This window comes from Gadus macrocephalus, chromosome 22 (genome assembly GCF_031168955.1).
Source record: "Gadus macrocephalus chromosome 22, ASM3116895v1".
NCBI lineage: Eukaryota > Metazoa > Chordata > Actinopteri > Gadiformes > Gadidae > Gadus > Gadus macrocephalus.
Window position 1 is genome coordinate 13,863,647 of NC_082403.1, and position 19,078 is coordinate 13,882,724.

A 19,078-nucleotide genomic window follows, 5' to 3' on the forward strand; every position below is an offset into this window, starting at 1 on the left:
TGCTTAACCCCAGAAACCTGCCCCACACTTAACATTGAACATCTTGCTCCCCCCCCCCTCGTCCCTCCTCCCTGCCCCGCCGGGTCCTGCTGCCCGTCCCCCTGCCCACCCTGACCCTTTGTCTGGCCCTCTTTGTCTCCCCTCCATCAGCCCAGTGGACCGCGGAGAGACAAAGCCTGGTGACAGGTCACGTTCTGGCTGCCCTAGAGCCCATTCCGGAGGAACATGAATAAGCAAGTTCACACGCTCACCCACATCCACACACACACACACAAACCCACATTTGGATATATATAATATATCATGTTATAAAGCATGTTTACTGAAATAACATTTCAGAGACGTCATGCAACACTGACCTTATCTGGAGAAAAATGTATCAGCAAGTTCACACACACACACACACACACACACACACACACACACACACACACACACACACACACAAACACCCATTTGTAAATATATATATATATATATATATATATATATATATATATATATATAACATGTTAAAAATCATGTTGACTGAAATAACATTTCAGAGACTACATGAACAGCTGACCTTATCAGAGCACAAAGAAAGCCGTTCACTAACCACCTTTGGGGAAGATCAATAAATTAATGAATATATTAGAGATCAGTTGCAGAACCCCCTCCCTGTAAGGAGGATTGTCAATCCACTTGTGAAAGACGGATAGAGAGAGCGTATCGATTGTTCTGAAACAGTCTCACACAATATCAGGGACGGATGGACGGATGAATGAATGGATGGATGGATGTAGAGATGAGAGGAGGGAACATAAAGGCCTGGGAGTTGGATAGACATCACATGAACGAGCTTCATGTGGTGTTAATTCTCCTTTAAGGTTATTCACTCACTATATCTGATGACATAAATAACAAGCAGGCCTTTGTGTGCAAACATTCTGTCATCTTCTTCCAAATGACCACATGAATTGCGATTTTAATTGCCCAATTTCAATAAGGAATGAATGAAAATTCATTCAGCTGTCTGCATCAATGTTTTAATAAAAAAACTCAAATGCAAAACGAAGTCAGTGATATTGCACAAAACGCTTTTGTCCCCTGTCAATTATCACAATATAGATGAAGGGATCTCATTCTACCTGTTTGTGTGAATGTAGTGAGCTCATAGAGGCCTTCCAACATGTTTGTGATGATCTAACTCAGGGATCTATATTATATTGTATTGGTGATGCCTGTTCAAAATCAAGATGAACCAATGAAACATTGGTGCTGTGCATGCTGATAATTCCTATCTTCTTCTGTTCATTAACATCATTTTTAATCATGATGGCGATTTCGCCATCAGAAAATTCAATGAAAGGTTTGGGGTGATCGTACTGAAAAATTTCCCCCACACACACAGACACACACAGACACACACACACACACACACACACACACACACACACACACACACACACACACACACACACACACACACACACACACACACACACTCAGACATACATACACACACATACATACACATATGCAATAGTATTGATACCTCATTATCAAGCAAGCAGCTGAGAGGAGGGGAGCATTTGCATTTGCGTGTTTCAGGAGGCAAACCCCCATATCCTCCTCCATCAATATCTCTTTACAAATTTCTAAATTTGAGTGTGCAGCTGCAAACTATATCATGAATGGCATTAGTTTCCTCACCCTGGACATGACCATTAAATGAAATTATTTATTAGAATTAGTAAGTCCAAAGGCTGCTCTATAAATAAAGAACAGTCACAAAGGTAAATAGATTGCATTCCTGTATCGCTTGCATCCACAACGTTTTCACACATTTTAGACAATGAGCAGCATCGCCATGCGCTCGCCTAGACATTCACACCCTCATGGAGGTGATCGGTGGAATCAGTGATAGACAGGTCTAAGTTACCTCTCTTGACAGACAGGTCTGAGTTACCTCTCTAGATACTCAGCTCTACGTTACCTCTCTAGAAACACAGCTCTATATTACATCTCTAGAAACACAGCTCTACGTTACCTCTCAAGAAACACAGCTCTACGTTACCTCTCTAGAAACACAGCTCTATGTTACCTCTCTAGATACACAGCTCTACGTTACCTCTCTAGAAACACAGCTCTACGTTACCTCTCTAGATACACAGCTCTACGTTACCTCTCTAGAAACACAGCTCTATGTTACCTCTCTAGATACACAGCTCTACGTTACCTCTCTAGAAACACAGCTCTACGTTACCTCTCTAGAAACACAGCTCTACGTTACCTCTCTAGAAACACAGCTCTACGTTACCTCTCTAGAAACACAGCTCTACGTTACCTTGCACCACCAGCCTGCCGAGCGCCGTCCTCCTCATGCGGGTGCCGGGCCGGTTGGCGGCGCACACGTACACCCCGGAGTGCTGCAGGGACACGTCTGAGATCATCAGGTTCCCCGTCCCCAGGACCTGGATGCCCTCCACGCCGATGGAGCGCCCGTCTGCAGGGGGGGGGGGGGGAGGGAGGGGGGACCAGGGAGAGGAACGCAGGGGATCAATTGTTTTGTTTTAACGAGCACAGAGAACGCAGAGAGAACAGAGGCTACATAGTACATCATCCTGTCACATCGTTGTCTGTTCACTCGGTGTTGCACAGTGTTCTGTCTTTGCAGCTGTGTGTTTAATAAGGTCTGATGCTGCATGAACATAAAGTGTTGACTTTTATCAGACTTTACTTAACATTTTTTTTTTATTATTATTACAAACATTTAAAATCATATTTTAAGTTATTCATTTTTCCCCTCATTGACTACAAGCTCTTTTATAAATATATATTTTAAACGATGGTACCATTTTGAAAATGTTTGAAGTCAAAATACTCAGACCATTAACTTAAGGAAGTGATACAAGACATGTCATTGGCGGCAACTATTATAAACTAAATCTAATTTCACTGACGACATTGGAATGTTGCAGAATATTACTTTCCCACTACCCCAACAGGAGCTTCCATGTGTGAAATGCAGAAACCAAAGGGTCCTCCTGTACCTAGCCTGCTCCAGGAGACGATGGGTCTGGGATTGCCAGTAGCAATGCACTCCAGGATAGCGGTCTGGTGGACGGTGATGGTGAGATTCTGAGGTCCAGACAAGATGAAGGGTTCCCTGTAAATCCTGGATGCACCACCTAGGGAGGGACAGAGAAGTGTGAATAAAAGGGGCTCTGATCGTCTCCACTCCTGGAACACTGAAACCATAATCTCTGGACGGTTCGTTCTGCTGACATTCTGGATGCAGCCTATTTCTTGATACTCTCTGTACCATCAATTAATGAACATCGACAATTGATCTGAGAACATTTTGTATTGAATGGAAGGTTAGAATTGAATTAGGTTGGAATTATACTGCATTGTAATGCCGCCATAAGTACATTAAAGATATCTATCTTGCATTAATGAGTTTGCACTGATGATTCTGAGCGTAGTCCACAGAGTGTGCCTAGTTCAGCGACACCCGGTGACTTTTCTGATGTGCAGATGACGGTGTAATACAAACGTATGAGTCACAATCATAAACAAAGCGACAAACCATCAGGAAACACGCACATAGGGCAGGGTACACCTTAAGTTCAGTGTAAGGCCTACTGCTTACCCTGGTAGGCACACAACATTACATCCGGCTGTGATCATTTCCGACATGGATTCCAGCAGATAACCCAAAGCCTGCCTACCGGTAACATTGAGCGTAGCCTCGTGGCTGAAGCGCGTGTTGGCGATGTTGGAGGCCACACAGCGATAGACACCCGCGTCCTCCGTGGTCACCCCGGTCACCTGCAGAATCCCCATCGGCAGCAGAGTGTACCTGGGAGCCAACGATAGGATTCATCGTCATTTCATCCTTTACTAACGGTGTTTGTGTTTGCTACAGTATTCATTGATACATTATCTGATAGGGTTAGCGTTAAAGGGTTAACCCCCACCCTAACCCACTACTCCTAACCATATCCCCAATGCTAATGCGTAATGCTGCATTAATTAATGTCGATTAATGGTTGATTAATGGTTATGGCTAATTGCTGTTGAGGAACCAAGCCTAATATTTTTTCTCTTGTGAACATGTACAATTATATGTCATAAATGTAATTCTGATTCTGATTCTGATTGTGACTGGTAATGTATGTCGCGTCGCATTGCCTTTCGTGGAGCCGTAATGCACGCTCCCACTCCAATCACTGCTACACTGAGCCACTGATGCGTCCCTCTATGAATGAACTGTGTGTTTTCGAAGAAAATACACATGTGTGTGTGTCAATAATTGAGTTATATGAGCCTAGACTTTGTTCATACAAGGAACATTTAAAGATAGACGCCATTTGAAGGACAATCAGTGCTGTCATTAGAGCTTCAAGTGAGTTTGGCTGGACGGACAAATGTTACCTTTTCTCTGAAGTGCTGAGCTGAACATGGTTCCTCTCCCAGGTGATGTTGGCCTCTGGGATACTCTGGATCTGACACTGGAACCGGGCGACCCCCCCCTCGTCCACTGCCATGGACTCGGGGTGGGTGTGGAACTTCGGAAGTGCTGAGAAAGATGTTGGCAGTCGATATGTTAGCAATTATCAGAACAAGTTCATTTCAAAGAAATTCCAAAACCAATTCGGGCATCAGGCGGTCAAATCTTAATGAGTGTGAAGACAGTGCTGGAAAATCTGTGAGTTAATCTGAACCATCATTCAGTATATATACAGAACATGCTGTTTGAGAGAAAGATGAAACTACGTGCTTCTAGTTGTATAGTTGTATTCTTCATCTTTAGAAACATCGAATAGATCATAGCTCTATACCTATTTACAACTTACATTCAGTTTTAAATGAATTACCGAATAACATTGCTGTGTGTGTCGTACGGTTCCGCAATATAAATGAAAAACAACAACTTATAAACATGTTCATGTTAAAGTAACCAGGAGCAGCAGCACATTTTAAACTGCAGTAACCACCTCAGTGCATTGGGTCTGGTGCATAATGCAGGTACACTTACAGGCCAGCTGGACCCGGGCCTTGCGGCTGACCAGCATGCCGTAGCGGTTCCGGGCCGCGCAGTCGTACTCGCCCACGTCCCCGTCGCTCCGCTCCCGTCTCTTCTGGAAGCTCTGGATGAGCAGCGTTCCGTTGGCCAGGACTTGAACCCGCTGGCTGGCTTCTACCGGGGCCCCGTTCCGCCGCCACGTGATCACGATGGGGCCCTCGCCCTGGACCTGGCAGTCCAGCAGGAGCATCTTGTCTCTGACCGCGTTGACGTCGCTGGGCTCCCGCAGGAAGGAGAGCTCCGTGGCGCTGCATCCACCTGAGGGAGAGAGGGCAAAGGGACTGAGTGCACTGGAGAGAGAGAGGGCAAAGGGACTGAGTACACTGGAGAGAGAGAGGGCAAAGGGACTGAGTACACTGGAGAGAGAGAGGGCAAAGGGACTGAGTACACTGGAGAGAGAGAGGGCAAAGGGACTGAGTACACTGGAGAGAGAGAGAGCAAAGGGACTGAGTACACTGGAGAGAGAGAGGGCAAAGGGACTGAGTACACTGGAGAGAGAGAGGGCAAAGGGACTGAGTGCACTGGAGAGAGAGAGGGCAAAGGGACTGAGTGCACTGGAGAGAGAGAGGGCAAAGGGACTGAGTGCACTGGAGAGAGAGAGGGCAAAGGGACTGAGTACACTGGAGAGAGAGAGGGCAAAGGGACTGAGTACACTGGAGAGAGAGAGGGCAAAGGGACTGAGTACACTGGAGAGAGAGGAGGTGTTACGGTTTGGTGGAAGCACCGTTAGATGCTAGCAAAAAGCTAAAACAGGATCATTTCGAATATTTGCTTTGAATACCATGCTATGCCCATGCTGTGTCATTTGTAATCTCTCAGCAAATTCAGCAGATGGTGGTAAAGTAGCTTAAAAAGTAAGTGAAAATAACCTACTTTTAATTAGTGTACAGTGTACCTTAATTGATGCCATCATTTGAACAATATGGTCAATTATCAGGAATCACCATACAGTTGGTAAAACTCAATCAGGTTCATATGATTATAGCCAACCAGGAGACATTGAAATCAGGTAGCCCTTGGAATGGCAGATATAGTCCTTGCTTGGCAACTATCTCGCTGCACGTAACAAAACTGAGGAGGAAATAGAAAGATGGATTTGAATTCTTTGCTTTAGTCTAAGCCAACAATTGAATACATTAACATGATTATATTGCCCAGACTAATATATCTATTTCTGTTTATATCTTTATTATGACTATGATTATTATTTCGCACCACAGATGACTTATAACATGCAGGTTTAACCATTTGGATAATGCTCAATGGAATAATAATTAATTAAAGAAGAAATACATCCCATTCCCCAACAGGTAATCATAGCTGATAATAACTTATAAAGTCGCACAAATTCTACAACCCCTGGGTGAAATGTACTCTTAAATATGTTAAATTATTATAAAAGAATATCAACTAGAGGTAGATATTGTGCTCTAAAATGGTGCATTTGACTCCAGATTGTCCACCTAATAAAATGTATTCTAGAAGGACTGGACAGTTGAAGGAACACTTCTATGCAATTTAAGAAAGATGGAATACTGCTCAGCTTTGAGCAGTGTTTTAATTGGATGCAGATGCAGCATTATGTTAAAATGATGACACAACTGTAACAGGATAATTACATCTGAAGAGCTCAACTTTAAATACATGGTTGGTGAAGATAGCAGCATCATTTGAACAATTTGCGTCGCATTGGAGAAACTGGGTTTACTTTGTAACGATGAAGTGCCCTATAGACTTGATTTTCACAAATACTGTTATAATACATAGTTAACTAAAATTAATTTGTAATTTGTTTTTTTTACTCTTCTGAAACATAAGATTTTGATGCTTGGGAAATTTTAAGAAATGATTTATATTCTAAAAGCGCTTATTATATTCCCCAACAATAGTAATATTGTTTTCTACAGTACTAGATGTAAATAACATACATTTAAAAAAGTGCACGAGTAAGCTAGTGTGGTCTTCCTGGAAGAGGAGAGTCAGAGGAATCCTCTCTTATTCGTGTGAATCTACTCATTTGTACTTATGACTGTTGAATACCATCCGGTACGCTGACATTACGGACAACAAGGAAAAACTTTAAAGTTTCTTGGCACATCCAAGGGAAAATGAACAACAAATGTTAAAACACAACTAGATTTGACTTGACCACGGACCGAATTGACATCTGGCTGGGTTTCAAAATATTCAACAGCCCAAAGGATCCTTGGTGCCTCGTACACACGGGGTCATATCCTGACACCCTCTATGGAGCCTGCCGTGAAGGATGACAATAGTGTTGGTGCTCTGCTTCCCAGCACCCTGCCCCCAGCAGTGCTACAATGCACCCCCCTCTGAAGAGCGCCATATGCCCTCTCCTTTGCATACGCTTAGCTCCACTTCTTTCAGTCCTATCTCTGAGGTGACTTTCCCATGCCACTGGCGGGCTCGATGCTTAGTTAATCCCCGTTGACATTGACCTCAGTGACACACGCTGGACCTGCTGTTATATTGAGGGGTGACGATCACGCGAATGGGGGTTCCCCCCTTCTGATCCGCTGAACCGGCGACCGTGTCTCCGTAACACTAGAGCGGGTAGATGGTGACCTTGATGGTGAAGTTCCCAAGGTTCTCAACATCCGCGTGTCCAGCTGCTCTCTTGTCTTCTGCTCTTTGGGCTGTTTCACATGTGGGCAAGTGTGTATGTGTGTATGCAAAAAAAGGGAATCCAATTTCACAAGAGATATAATTATTTCCTGTGCGAGCTGGAAGAACTCCCCATGTGGCTGCAGTTTGGTGGGTTTTTTTCAGCACACAATCTAACAAACATTCTTATTTCAATTTGTAGAAGAAAGACGGCGAAAATATGGTCACTTTGAGGCTGTGTTATAATATTATGAATCTTCAGCTCTTCCCATTTAAATTTTTAAATCTGCTCTATGTTATTAATGTTTTATTTATATGTCTGCGTTGTAATGAATGAGATTCCCCCGCCCCTATACAGATACAGCAAGCAGGGATCGCTAGTCTATTGCTGGTCACTCTGTTCCAGTTATATAATCCCACACCTGCCCCCAGTGTTTTACCTTGGGGAGGTGTTAATCCAATTCAGCGGTAACATATTGGTAATATAAACCTGTAACTTTTAAGGAAACGTGACTCGTGAGGGGCGTGATGTTTGGAGCCATGAGCCCCATCCAGCCTTCTTTCCCTCAGCCAATGGTTAAGCAGGGCTGGTTCAACATGGTGTTGGCCTACAGAAGCACGCCCTATGGTCCCCACTGTCCAGAATAAGACATGTGTTATGTTATTGGTACCTCTGTCACCTGTGATGCGGGCCCCTAAAACTAATTTTGCTTAGTTGGTCAAGGCCAGTCCATAACAGGGCAATATCATACCATGAACCCATACCCTCTTTCAGTGGTTTGGGCTTTAAGTAATGGTATCACTTAAATCCACATCAGTTGGGAACCCGATTACGATATGGATATGATAGAGCTATCCATGCTGTGGAGAACATAGGTCCAGCTGAAGTGGACATGGGCCCACGATGGATTAAGCCATCCGGGGTTACTATGTGTGTGTGTGTGTGTGTGTGTGTGTTTGTGCGTATGTATATGTGTGAGTGTTTGTGTGTGTGTTTCTGTATGTTTGTATGTATGTATGTGTGTTTCTGTGTGTGTGTGTGTGTTTCTGTGTGTATGTGTGCATGTATATTCGTGTGTTTCTGTGTGTTTCTGTGTCTGTTTCTGTGTATGTATACGTGTGTGAGAGACACTGAGAGGGGAAACCAACGAACACGGAAAAAGCCACGGCTTGAAAGAAGGGGGGCTGGGATGCTCTCCCTGGAGAGCCCACATCCACCCACCCACCACACACACACACACACACACACCCACCACACACACACACACACACACACACCCACCACACACACACACACACCCACCACACACACACACACACACACACCCACCACACACACACACACACACACACACACACACACACACACACACACACACACACACACACACACACACACACACACACACACACACACACACCACACCCTCCACACACACACACACACACACACACACACACACACACACACACACACACACACACACACACACACACACACACACACCACACCCTCCACACACACACACACACACACACACACACACACACACACACACACACACACACACACACACACACACACACCACACCCTCCACACACACACACACACACACACACACACACACACACACACACACACACACACACACACACACACACACACACACACAGGGTGTGAGGGTCGGGTCACCGAAAAGACGGGTGCAGCAAACATTAACGTTCACCACCCGGGTCTCAATGTGTAGCCACATTGGGGGGGGGGGGGGTGGAAATAAGGAATATGGAGATGAGGGTGTGAGGGTCAGGTCACAGACAGAGAGGGGGTACTGCGGACACTATTGACCTGATAGCTTGATCCCTATCCACTGCCAGCTGTGGCAAATACAATGGTGAGGCTGAGATTGTTCCCTCAAAAACACACATCACATCTCAGCCACAAGTTCCCCTTAAAAAGTTCATCCTACAAGCCCTTAACTATGAACTGATTGCTCTGTTTCCTTGACCGATATGGAGAAGTCTATCATGTCTCCTTCTCTTCTTATATCCTTAAGCTATTCATCCTTTGACGCAAAGTAGTCCTGCTATATCCAGAAATCTCCTGAATTATAATGACTAATAGAGATAGCCCTCAGAACTAAAAAATCCCTTTTATTTCCATCAGACATTAAGCCTAGTCTATTTGTTGTTAGGGCCTATTCAACCATCTGAATAAAACCCCTCGTGAAACACGTAGTATACCTTAATACATCAAACTAATCATTCATGCCTATAGTTAATTCGTTAAATTACAATTAATTAAAATCTATTTTTCTCAGTCAAATCTGACAGTTCAATTAATGTGTAGACCTAGACCTTATTAAGTTAAGCAGTTATATAAATAGATAATACTATAACAAGGTTATTATGAGCCGGTTCACTTTTGCCAACAGGCCTATCCTCTGATAAATCAACTACGCAAAGATGAATGTTCACAGTGTTATTTCTAGGCAACAGATTCGATTATTTCAAACTACTTAAAATCATACTTACACAAGCAGAATATGGCAAAGGAGAGAAGTGCAATTCTTAGTATCATTTTGGACGTCAAAAAATCCTTTTCGTCTTAGGTGTGAAACTTTGTCCCCCAGGTCCAGCAAGCTATTGAAAACAGGCTATATAAATAAGATATATTATTTATAGATTCCTCTTGTTTGAGTTGTTAACAATCCTCTGCTTCGGCAATGCTCGATGCTGGATCTTCATTTAAACGTTGTTATTCGTGATAGTGTCCAGCACGAGTCCGGTAACCTTCAATCTTGACGCCATTTAGTTGTACGATGTCTCACGAGGGATGATGACCGCCTGGGGAGCGCTTGTTAACTGTTCACACTCCTGTCGCCAAGACGATCCGCCCGGTCAGTGAGAGGGTGTGGTCACCGAGGCTTCGCTCGGACATTGGCAGCAGGTCGCTTCCGATCAACCAACCACAACCAGGCGGGGAGGGGCGGTGTGGCTTCAACGCCAGATTGGTGTATTGAACTCGCAAAGGAACTGTATTTAAATCTCTGATGGCTATCGTATTGGCAATTCTTCTCTCCAAATCTGCCTTGTCAGATAGGCCTATCAGTCACAATATTGCATAGCGGACACAAATATTTTAAACAGCACACTTGAGATCATTTGGATCTTCTGACCCATCTCAGTATATCGTGTCTTCTTGATAATGACAGGCTTTCATTATAGGCTAGCCTATATGACTCAAACTCTCCAAACTCTCTGAACTCTATAGTTCAAATCTGTTCGAATGTTCATATTTCATATTTGTTGGAGTCAAATATTATTGATTTAATATAATGGAATAATATGATTTTAATTTTTTTATTAAAGAAGCTCAAAATATTCATATTTCAATGTTACATTTATATTATCGGAATAAGACAAGTGTAGTTAAAATAAGTAGTGTATTCATTATTATCAAATGGGGGATTTAAACGTTTGCTTCATTTTCAGAGAGGTGACGTGATCGTGTGATCAGATGTTTACACCTGGTCACCTGCACATTCCCTGATGAAAACACATTAACAGCCACGCACTTGTTCACCTTGGTGCCATGCCCTCAGTAAACCCATCAATGGAAGGACCAATGATTCAGTAAAGTATACCAGGGACTCCGTTTCCTTGTTGAAATGAGAAAGTAATTATATTTGACATCATACTTTCTAGTAATTTTAATGTGATATGATGAAGGAATGATGTTTATGAAAACAAATCAAATTCCATTTAAAGATATCACTCACCATGCATACTATTCTTCCATGCCATTCTTCCATATGATATGATATCAAATCACGCTATTTCATCTGCAAATAATGGCTAGGATCACACAATATAGATGGATTAAAAAAATCCCATCCCATCTGCAATAACACCACTCATGCAATCCACTGATCTCATGGTTATTGAGAGGTACAAAAATCAAGAGGTATACATCCTAAGATGCTCTGCTCTTTAGGAAAGGACACGAGAAAATAAGGAACAGTTTTCAGTTTTTGAAGTAAGAATACATTAAATATAAATGTGCTCATTGGTGACATAATGCACACACAGACACTCACATACACACACACACCCCCACGCACACTGGGAAGCATGCAGACATGGATAGATGTCTTTGCCAGCCTTGACAAATTCAATCCCAGCATGCCAGGTCTAGAATACTGGTTGCGTTTGCTAAGGTGGCTAGCCAGAGGCGCCTCTATTTTTGAACACTGGTCACAGCAGTGACTGCAAACTGGACCTTAATAGTCAGAGCAATGTGGTGCTGCTCCATACTGTCTCGAGGTGAAAGCCTGCAGGCGAAGGCAGTCGCAAATCTGCAAAAATCTCATTACTATTTCGTCAACTTCCTCTTCCTCAGAGTGGTGACCGACCTCCCTCTGATATTGAAAAATCGGAAAAGCTCAAAATAGGATTCATAAATATCAGATCCCTGTATACTAAAGCTCACTTGGTCCAGGATCTAATCGTTGAAAATAAGAAAGATACCCTGGGCCAATGTGAAACCTATTCTGTTGAGTTGTTGGGGATTTCAACATTTGGGTGAATAACTTGTCTAATTACAGATACGTTTGGCTTCAAATAGCTCGCCCAGCACCTCACAATGGTGGCAACATGTTGGATTTAGTCTTGAGCCATGCAGTTTGAAGGTCTGACCTCATGTCTTAGCTTTATCGGACCGCCTTCTGCTCACTTTTCAGGTCGTGGTATCCCGCTCCCCCCGACGACAACCACAGCGGCCATCATATCCCCCCTGCCACTACCACAGCCATGGCAGGTGAGTTAGCCCTGTCTCTCGCTCCTCTTTGTCTTTCTCTCCACGGACAGTCTCACTGGTGACCTCAACACGGCCTCATCTGCATGTGCCGTTGACTCTGCTGCTCCTCTGATACTTGAAAAGCGAAGCAGGGAAGACCCGCGCCATGGTTCACTGAAGACACTTGCAGTGAAGACAAGTCTATCAATGCTTCAATCCTCAGCTGAAACACCTACTTCTGCAGTGTCATTCATTTAAACCAAAAAAATAACTTGAACGTTTCTCTTCGATGCTGTAAAAAGTCTGAGGATGAATAACATCAGAATGTGGGCTCCGTCCTCCCCCTCAGCCAGCAACTTCATGGAATTCTCTGAGAACAAAATGAAATTAATTTGAACGAAATGTGTGCTTCCTCTCTACTGTAGGCCTACATCTTGAACATCCTGCAGCAGAGGCAGCACGTGAACCCTCTGAAACAACCTTCCTGCAGTTCACTATAATCTTCTTGATGAACTGTCAAAACTAACACAGGCATCGAATCCCAAGACCAGTGTGCATGGATCCTCTCCCTACCAAACTTCAGAAATTTTTTAAACATAAACAATTGGATAAATATATCCATTTATATGTAAATTAGAAGACTACAGAAAAAACCCGGCCTATACAAACTTTTACAAATTAAGATAAATATGTAACTAATTTGAGTTCATTCATTTATGCATTTATTTATTCCTTTCTCTTGCAAGTTTGAGAAAGGTTGAGCGGTAGTAAACAATATCAGCGTAATGACCACATCTCCAAACCACCAGCGGCGCTGTTTGGCCTTGAACAACCAATATCTTGATCCCTAGCCAACGACAGCTGTGGCAAACAGAATGGTGAACTGTAGATAGTCCACTCAAAACAACACACAACTAAGTACCGAGGCTAGTACTCCTTATCTATTCATTGTTTTCTCCAGGTTTCCTTGACCAATATGGAGAAGCATTGCAATCCACTAATCGCATTGTGGATATGTATCCTTCTAAGCCAAATTGGCCTACTATATCCTAAATCCCCTTAAATAATAATAAATTATAATATAATAGAGATATCCCTCTGAACAAAAATGGAAGGCCCTTCATTGCCATATGCTTGGATATTACTGACTCTATGGTATTTGTTCATGCACGGTAGGCTATCGCCTATTTGTTGTTGTAGAAAATTAGTCAACCATCTGAATGAAAAAACCTACGGGAACATATAGCAGATGTAAAAACATCAAACTAAACATTCATGCCTTTACAAAGTTAAGTCCATTGAATAACGATACAATGAAAATGCCTTAATGTTGTAAAATCCGCTCCTTTACTGAATTGTGTACATTTATCTTAACCACTAACTATAATATCTATTATATCGATATTATCAAAAAGTCTGCCGGTGGATGTCTGTGAGTCAAGGGTCTTCACATTGTGGCAATGACAAAGACTAATTAATTGTCATTGTGGCGTAAGGGCCCATGGACATATTATAAGGGCCCCGTCTCCAGGGCACTGGGGGCGCTGTTTCGGCCTTGGAGACGTTCTGCGTTTTCCACGTCAGCCTAGACAGGGGATGTAGCGTTGTACGCATGCGTCGGTTTAGTTCTTCTCAGATTTGACTGAAAGGAAGAGCCTTCGTGAAAGGTATGTATATCTAAAGAGTGGGGTTGAATATAATGTATTAGTCTGTGGTTGAAATGTTAGCAATGTTCGGCATTGGGTCGAAACAACGAGCAGGAATATGCGTGGAAGGTTGTTGTGTATTATCTATTTTGGATTAGAATGAGAGCAGTCAGTGTAGGCCAGTCTTGTACACGTAAGCGTAGTGACCAAGCTTGAGTGTGACATGGATCAGAAACAAAAACAATCCTCATAATAGTCGTGCTTTTCTTTAAGATGTATTCACTTTGGAAGTCACGCTGCATTTTATTAAAAGTAAAACTTCAGACCAACTGGTTGACTTTAGTCACTTGGTACGTACCGGTATGTACACGTACTCCTCTGAGTTCACGGGTCTCCTCAGATTGAAAAACCTTCCACATGATGGTTAATGTTAAGTGTGGTTTGAGTAAGACAAAGTGAAACTAGAATTTAGATACTTATTTTTTGTCGATTATAATGCGATTCGATTGAATCCCTTCTTTTACAAAACGTGTCATCCATATGTCCTACTACAGATGAAGACACTGTGCATCTTTGCCCTGCTGGCCGTGCTCGGCCTCGGGACCGGGGAGGAGGGAGCCCGGCTCCTGGCGTCCAAGTCGCTGCTGAACCGCTACGCTGTGGAGGGCAGAGACCTGACTTTGCAGTACAACATCTTCAACGTTGGCACAAGGTAACAGCGTTGGCAAATGGGCCGTTGTCCAGCTCCTTAGTTTAGCAATAAACAAAATATATATATTAATCTTGACTTGTAACCAATATAACATTCAGTCATTCATGAGTTGCCAATGATCATTGGCCAATATACTCCCAATACACTTGATCGGCTGATCAATTTGAAATGTAACCAGACGATTGCAGCCAAAGTATTTTAATGTCAACACAGTGAAGCAAAGGCTTTCTTGAAATCAAGACTTTATAAAAGTGTTTTCTGCTGTTTATAATCCCAGTAAACAATGAATGCAACCAATATGCTACGTTGATGAATGAACCCAAGATGCTAATATGTTGATTAACAGTTGCATGGGCTGGAGTCGTCTAACTGAAAGCCTTTTACCTAAAATCCTAACGCAAGACCTGCAGACTTTAAAGTGATACCCTATGAGCATTGCGTATGTCTGGTTTATATGCCTACGCCACATCACAGGAGGCAAGAAGTACAAATTTCAGCATCTCCCATGTACACATGTATATTGCCGATCGCACCGTTGTCATAAACAGCCCAGACACGAACTGTAAATTAGTTCAACCATTAAGTTCAGTTCAACCATTAACACATACGATAATGAACGTGGGACGGTCCAACTCATTATTTGTTGACCACAAATACTTCCTCCTGGTAGAGGACCGAGAAAGGCCTACGGGTCCTTTCCTCCTTTTGTGCCGATTTTTTATCATAGGCTATTACACTGTTACATTTGATTATTTATTGGATTCAATCGGTGGTGGGGGTGGCTTATCTATACAGTCAATGATATCTGTTTGACCTCTTTCCTTGAGTAAACAGAAATGTATTTATTCAGCGTGCTTTTACGACTTAATTTACTGACACGGTCAGAAAACTGTGGCGCCACTATTTATTAGTCCAAACTAAACTCCTTAGTGCTCGGTGTGTTTACATGGTCTTTTATTTTAAAGGAACAACACAATTCACTTTGGCTCAACAAATTAACAAAATGTACATAGATCGATGAAATTACGAACCCTTATATAATCGGCACGCAATGATACTCGAAATTCCACATTAATAAAAATGTCACCATTAGAAGAAATCGGTGATGACTAAGGGCTTATAACAGCCGGATGGTTGCAGCCCTACTTTAATCTTGGTGATTTATGAATACATATACAGGTCATTGACGTGCAGCCATGGGACATTTGGGGAGCCGACCCAGAACCTTCTGCCCAGAATAATTATTCTATCCAATAGTCCAACCACGCCGCCCTTCTCTGCGGGTGTAAAGTGAGTGTATGTTTAAAGGTTCTCCCAAGGCGAACGCCTTGGGAGAACCTTTAAACATACACTCACTTTACATCACTCACTCCCATGTCTAGCGATCCAATATGTGTGTCATTTGACTTGGTTTGAACCAATCAGACGTCGGCTGTGTTCTAACTCCGTCCTCCGGCTACATGTCTCACCTGTCCTGTGATTGTGTATCTCCAGTGCTGCCCTGGAGGTGGAGCTCTCCGACGACTCTTTCCCCCCTGAGGACTTCGGGATCGTCTCTGGGATGCTGAATGTCAAATGGGACCGGATTGCTCCGTATCCTTAAAATGACTCAAACGGACATCCCTACAATATTAACAGGATTTATTAGACCGTGGCGGCTAGCCAGCGTTGGCTTGTGCCTGGATTTATAGGACTCTTGTTTTAGTGGAATATCATTCATGTTTATAGTGTTTGCCACTGCTGCTTTGTAGCGGTAACCTGATCAAAAAAATAGAATCCAGAGGTGTAATTAATTACGGTTTTATATTGACACTTGTCAGGTTATCCGTAATGCTTGAAAGTTATACTTCTGGGCCTAAAAGTCAAAGTTCCATTACATTTTATATGGTAATTAATGATTATTCCATTAAGGGTGTGTGATTAAAAATGCAGTATTTTGTTATGTGGCACATTTTACACATTGACAGTGTTGCGACCTTAACTCTTGGGATCCCCAGAGCTAGCAATGTCTCTCACACGGTGGTGCTGCGCCCCTTGAAGGCTGGCTATTTCAACTTCACATCTGCAACCGTGAGCTACCTGGCCCAGGAGGGAGGACAAGTTGTGGTAAGCTCAATGTATTTGAGATGAGTTATTCTGTGGGACGGGATTTACCTCTTTGTGGGACTATTTAGATGGAGACCATCTAACCTCTACTCATCAGGGTTTCGCACCGGGTCTGGGGAAACCCCCTGGTCGGTCAATAATGTGTTCAAACAGCGTTCCTGGGATTGTATCTGAACCTTGAATAGGATTGTCTCTCAGCCAATGAGGTTCCTCATGCTTGTTTTGGTGCATGTTCAGGTGAACTTTAGTAACCTCCCTGCTGTAGCTGCTCCGACAGAAACAAATGGGGACATTCCAGTTCAATATGTTCACTGCTCACATTTATAGAACGTTTTCTTATTCGATATTTGAAATTCTCTATGTAGTTAATGCAGTGAGTAGGCTTTTCCCAAGCTCTGAATAACCAAAAGGCCAAATATGCAACACAAGCACGCCTCTCCTCTGCCTCTGGTTCGGGAGCGGTGAGGTAAACAGAGCTCCTTTTGAGGAGAGGAGGTCTTTTGGTCGATGGCAGTGGTGACGGTTAGGGGATTGTGACTGTGGATCACCACCAGTCAGACAATAATTACAAAGCCGGCACAGCCCTACTGCCAAGTTCTGGTGAGCTTCAATTAGAAAATATCAGCGGCACATTAATGAGACTGTTTGATTTTACAGCCACGTTTTCTGTGTTTGCTTTGTCGTTTTGGAAGGCTGGAGAAGTTTGTGGGTAGTAGAATTGGCTTTTTGCCATGCGTGGCTGCAAAGAAAACAAGATTCACTTGTTTTCTATTTCTGTCGGGGGAAACATCTGGTATACCGATAGGAAAGATCATCAAAAGCTGATCATTGGTCAGCATGGTCTTTGGCTGTAGCCAGAACAATGCTTCTGCGATTCCTTTTTCATTTTGGATATAGCGCTTGCAATGAGCTGTCGCAGTCACTGCGGTATTCACGTGCATTTTATACAGGCGCACAAAATCACGTTACAACATGCCGACGCAGAAAGGCAAACTGGAATTTGGGGATTTCCTATGAAGAAAAAGCTTCTCGTTTTTAAAACTAAGGGTTAAGTCTATATTTTTCACTGATTTGAGTACAGTCTAAAAATACAATATTAAAATCATGCATACATTAACAACGTTACGTCCACCTCTCCAAAACTGATGTCCAGAATCTGTGGGCATTTGAAACGCCTTATTGTGACGTGTTGTCTATTTTGTCTCTCAATAACCTGGCCTTGCTCAGTGACGGACACACTAACATGCAAACTTAATGGGCGATGTGAATAGAGTGTTTGAGCAGAGCCCCTGCTGTGCCTCATGTTTGGGGGTTGGTCTCTAACCCCGTGTCTCCTGGTCCCCCCCCCCCCCCCCCTCAGGTGGGCTACACCAGCGCCCCGGGGCAGGGAGGCATCCTGGCTCAGAGGGAGTTCGACCGGCGCTTCTCCCCTCACTATGTAAGTGGTGCACTGTAAACGCGTGGTCGTCGGTGTCGCGGCTCCGTGACCCACCTGTTATCACACAGCTCGGGGTCTGATTCCGGTGTTTGCTCTCCAGGTGGACTGGGCTGCGTTCGGCGTGATGACCCTTCCCTCCATCGGCATCCCTCTGCTCCTCTGGTACTCCAGCAAGAGGAAGTACGACTCCCCCAAGTCCAAGAAGAACTGAGCGCGCTGCAGGGGTCGGGATGGGGGGTGGAGGGGGTTGGGATTGGGGAGACAGATCTTAAGGCTTCAATATTTTTTTTTTTTCATTTCTAATTTACCCATATTGGGGTTAAAACAAAAAAGTGATTCAACTTTCAGAGGGCATCAGGGTTTTGACTTTATGATAGGGAAGTTGTGTATGAGCTTACAAAAGCACACGGAACAAGCACGTTTTACATCTTCACAAGTAGGAAAATGGTTCACTTTTCCTAACTGTTATTGTGGTGACCTCCCCGGAAACCCATCAACATCCAGAAGCCGGGAACCAGAAGCTATCAGGATATTGGGCTGGCCTTCACCTTTGCAATTCACATTTCAACGCTACATTGACATTAGTATACTTTTTGAACTCTGGTTATTTCTTGTACAGGATTTTCTGTGTGAAATTAAACCTCAAAAGAGAATTAAAGTTGTTTTTTTGGAAGAAAAGGT

At 43.3% G+C, this 19,078-nt stretch overlaps 2 protein-coding genes across 2 annotated transcripts in view; one reads left to right on the forward strand and one right to left on the reverse strand.

Moving 5' to 3' along the window:
- Window positions 1-10,880, reverse strand: part of si:ch211-57n23.4 (immunoglobulin superfamily DCC subclass member 3) — a 17,050-nt gene extending 6,170 nt beyond the window's left edge. Inside the window, exons 1-6 of the mRNA XM_060044148.1 lie at window positions 10,853-10,880; window positions 5,027-5,332; window positions 4,423-4,567; window positions 3,717-3,847; window positions 3,036-3,173; window positions 2,330-2,488 (exon numbers count right to left, since the gene is read on the reverse strand). Coding sequence (XP_059900131.1) covers window positions 2,330-2,488; window positions 3,036-3,173; window positions 3,717-3,847; window positions 4,423-4,567; window positions 5,027-5,332; window positions 10,853-10,880 — 907 coding nt within the window. The remainder of the gene's footprint in view (window positions 1-2,329; window positions 2,489-3,035; window positions 3,174-3,716; window positions 3,848-4,422; window positions 4,568-5,026; window positions 5,333-10,852) is intronic.
- A 3,167-nt stretch (window positions 10,881-14,047) lies between these two features.
- On the forward strand, window positions 14,048-19,075 carry ssr2 (signal sequence receptor, beta). The gene is made up of 6 exons (XM_060042913.1): window positions 14,048-14,162; window positions 14,696-14,853; window positions 16,348-16,446; window positions 16,851-16,959; window positions 18,320-18,397; window positions 18,498-19,075. The coding sequence occupies exons 2-6, from the start codon at window positions 14,696-14,698 to the stop codon at window positions 18,606-18,608; spliced, it is 555 nt and encodes a 184-aa protein (XP_059898896.1). The 5' UTR covers window positions 14,048-14,162; the 3' UTR covers window positions 18,609-19,075.
- Window positions 19,076-19,078: the final 3 nt, after the last annotated feature.

Excerpts from the sequence above, each read along its gene's own strand:
- ssr2 (XM_060042913.1), top strand. The coding sequence starts at position 14,696 with ATGAAGACACTGTGCATCTTTGCCCTGCTGGCCGTGCTCGGCCTCGGG. Across the intron at positions 16,447-16,850 it reads AAATGGGACCGGATTGCTCC|AGCTAGCAATGTCTCTCACA; the intron begins GTATCCTTAAAA and ends TGGGATCCCCAG. Across the intron at positions 16,960-18,319 it reads AGGAGGGAGGACAAGTTGTG|GTGGGCTACACCAGCGCCCC; the intron begins GTAAGCTCAATG and ends CCCCCCCCTCAG.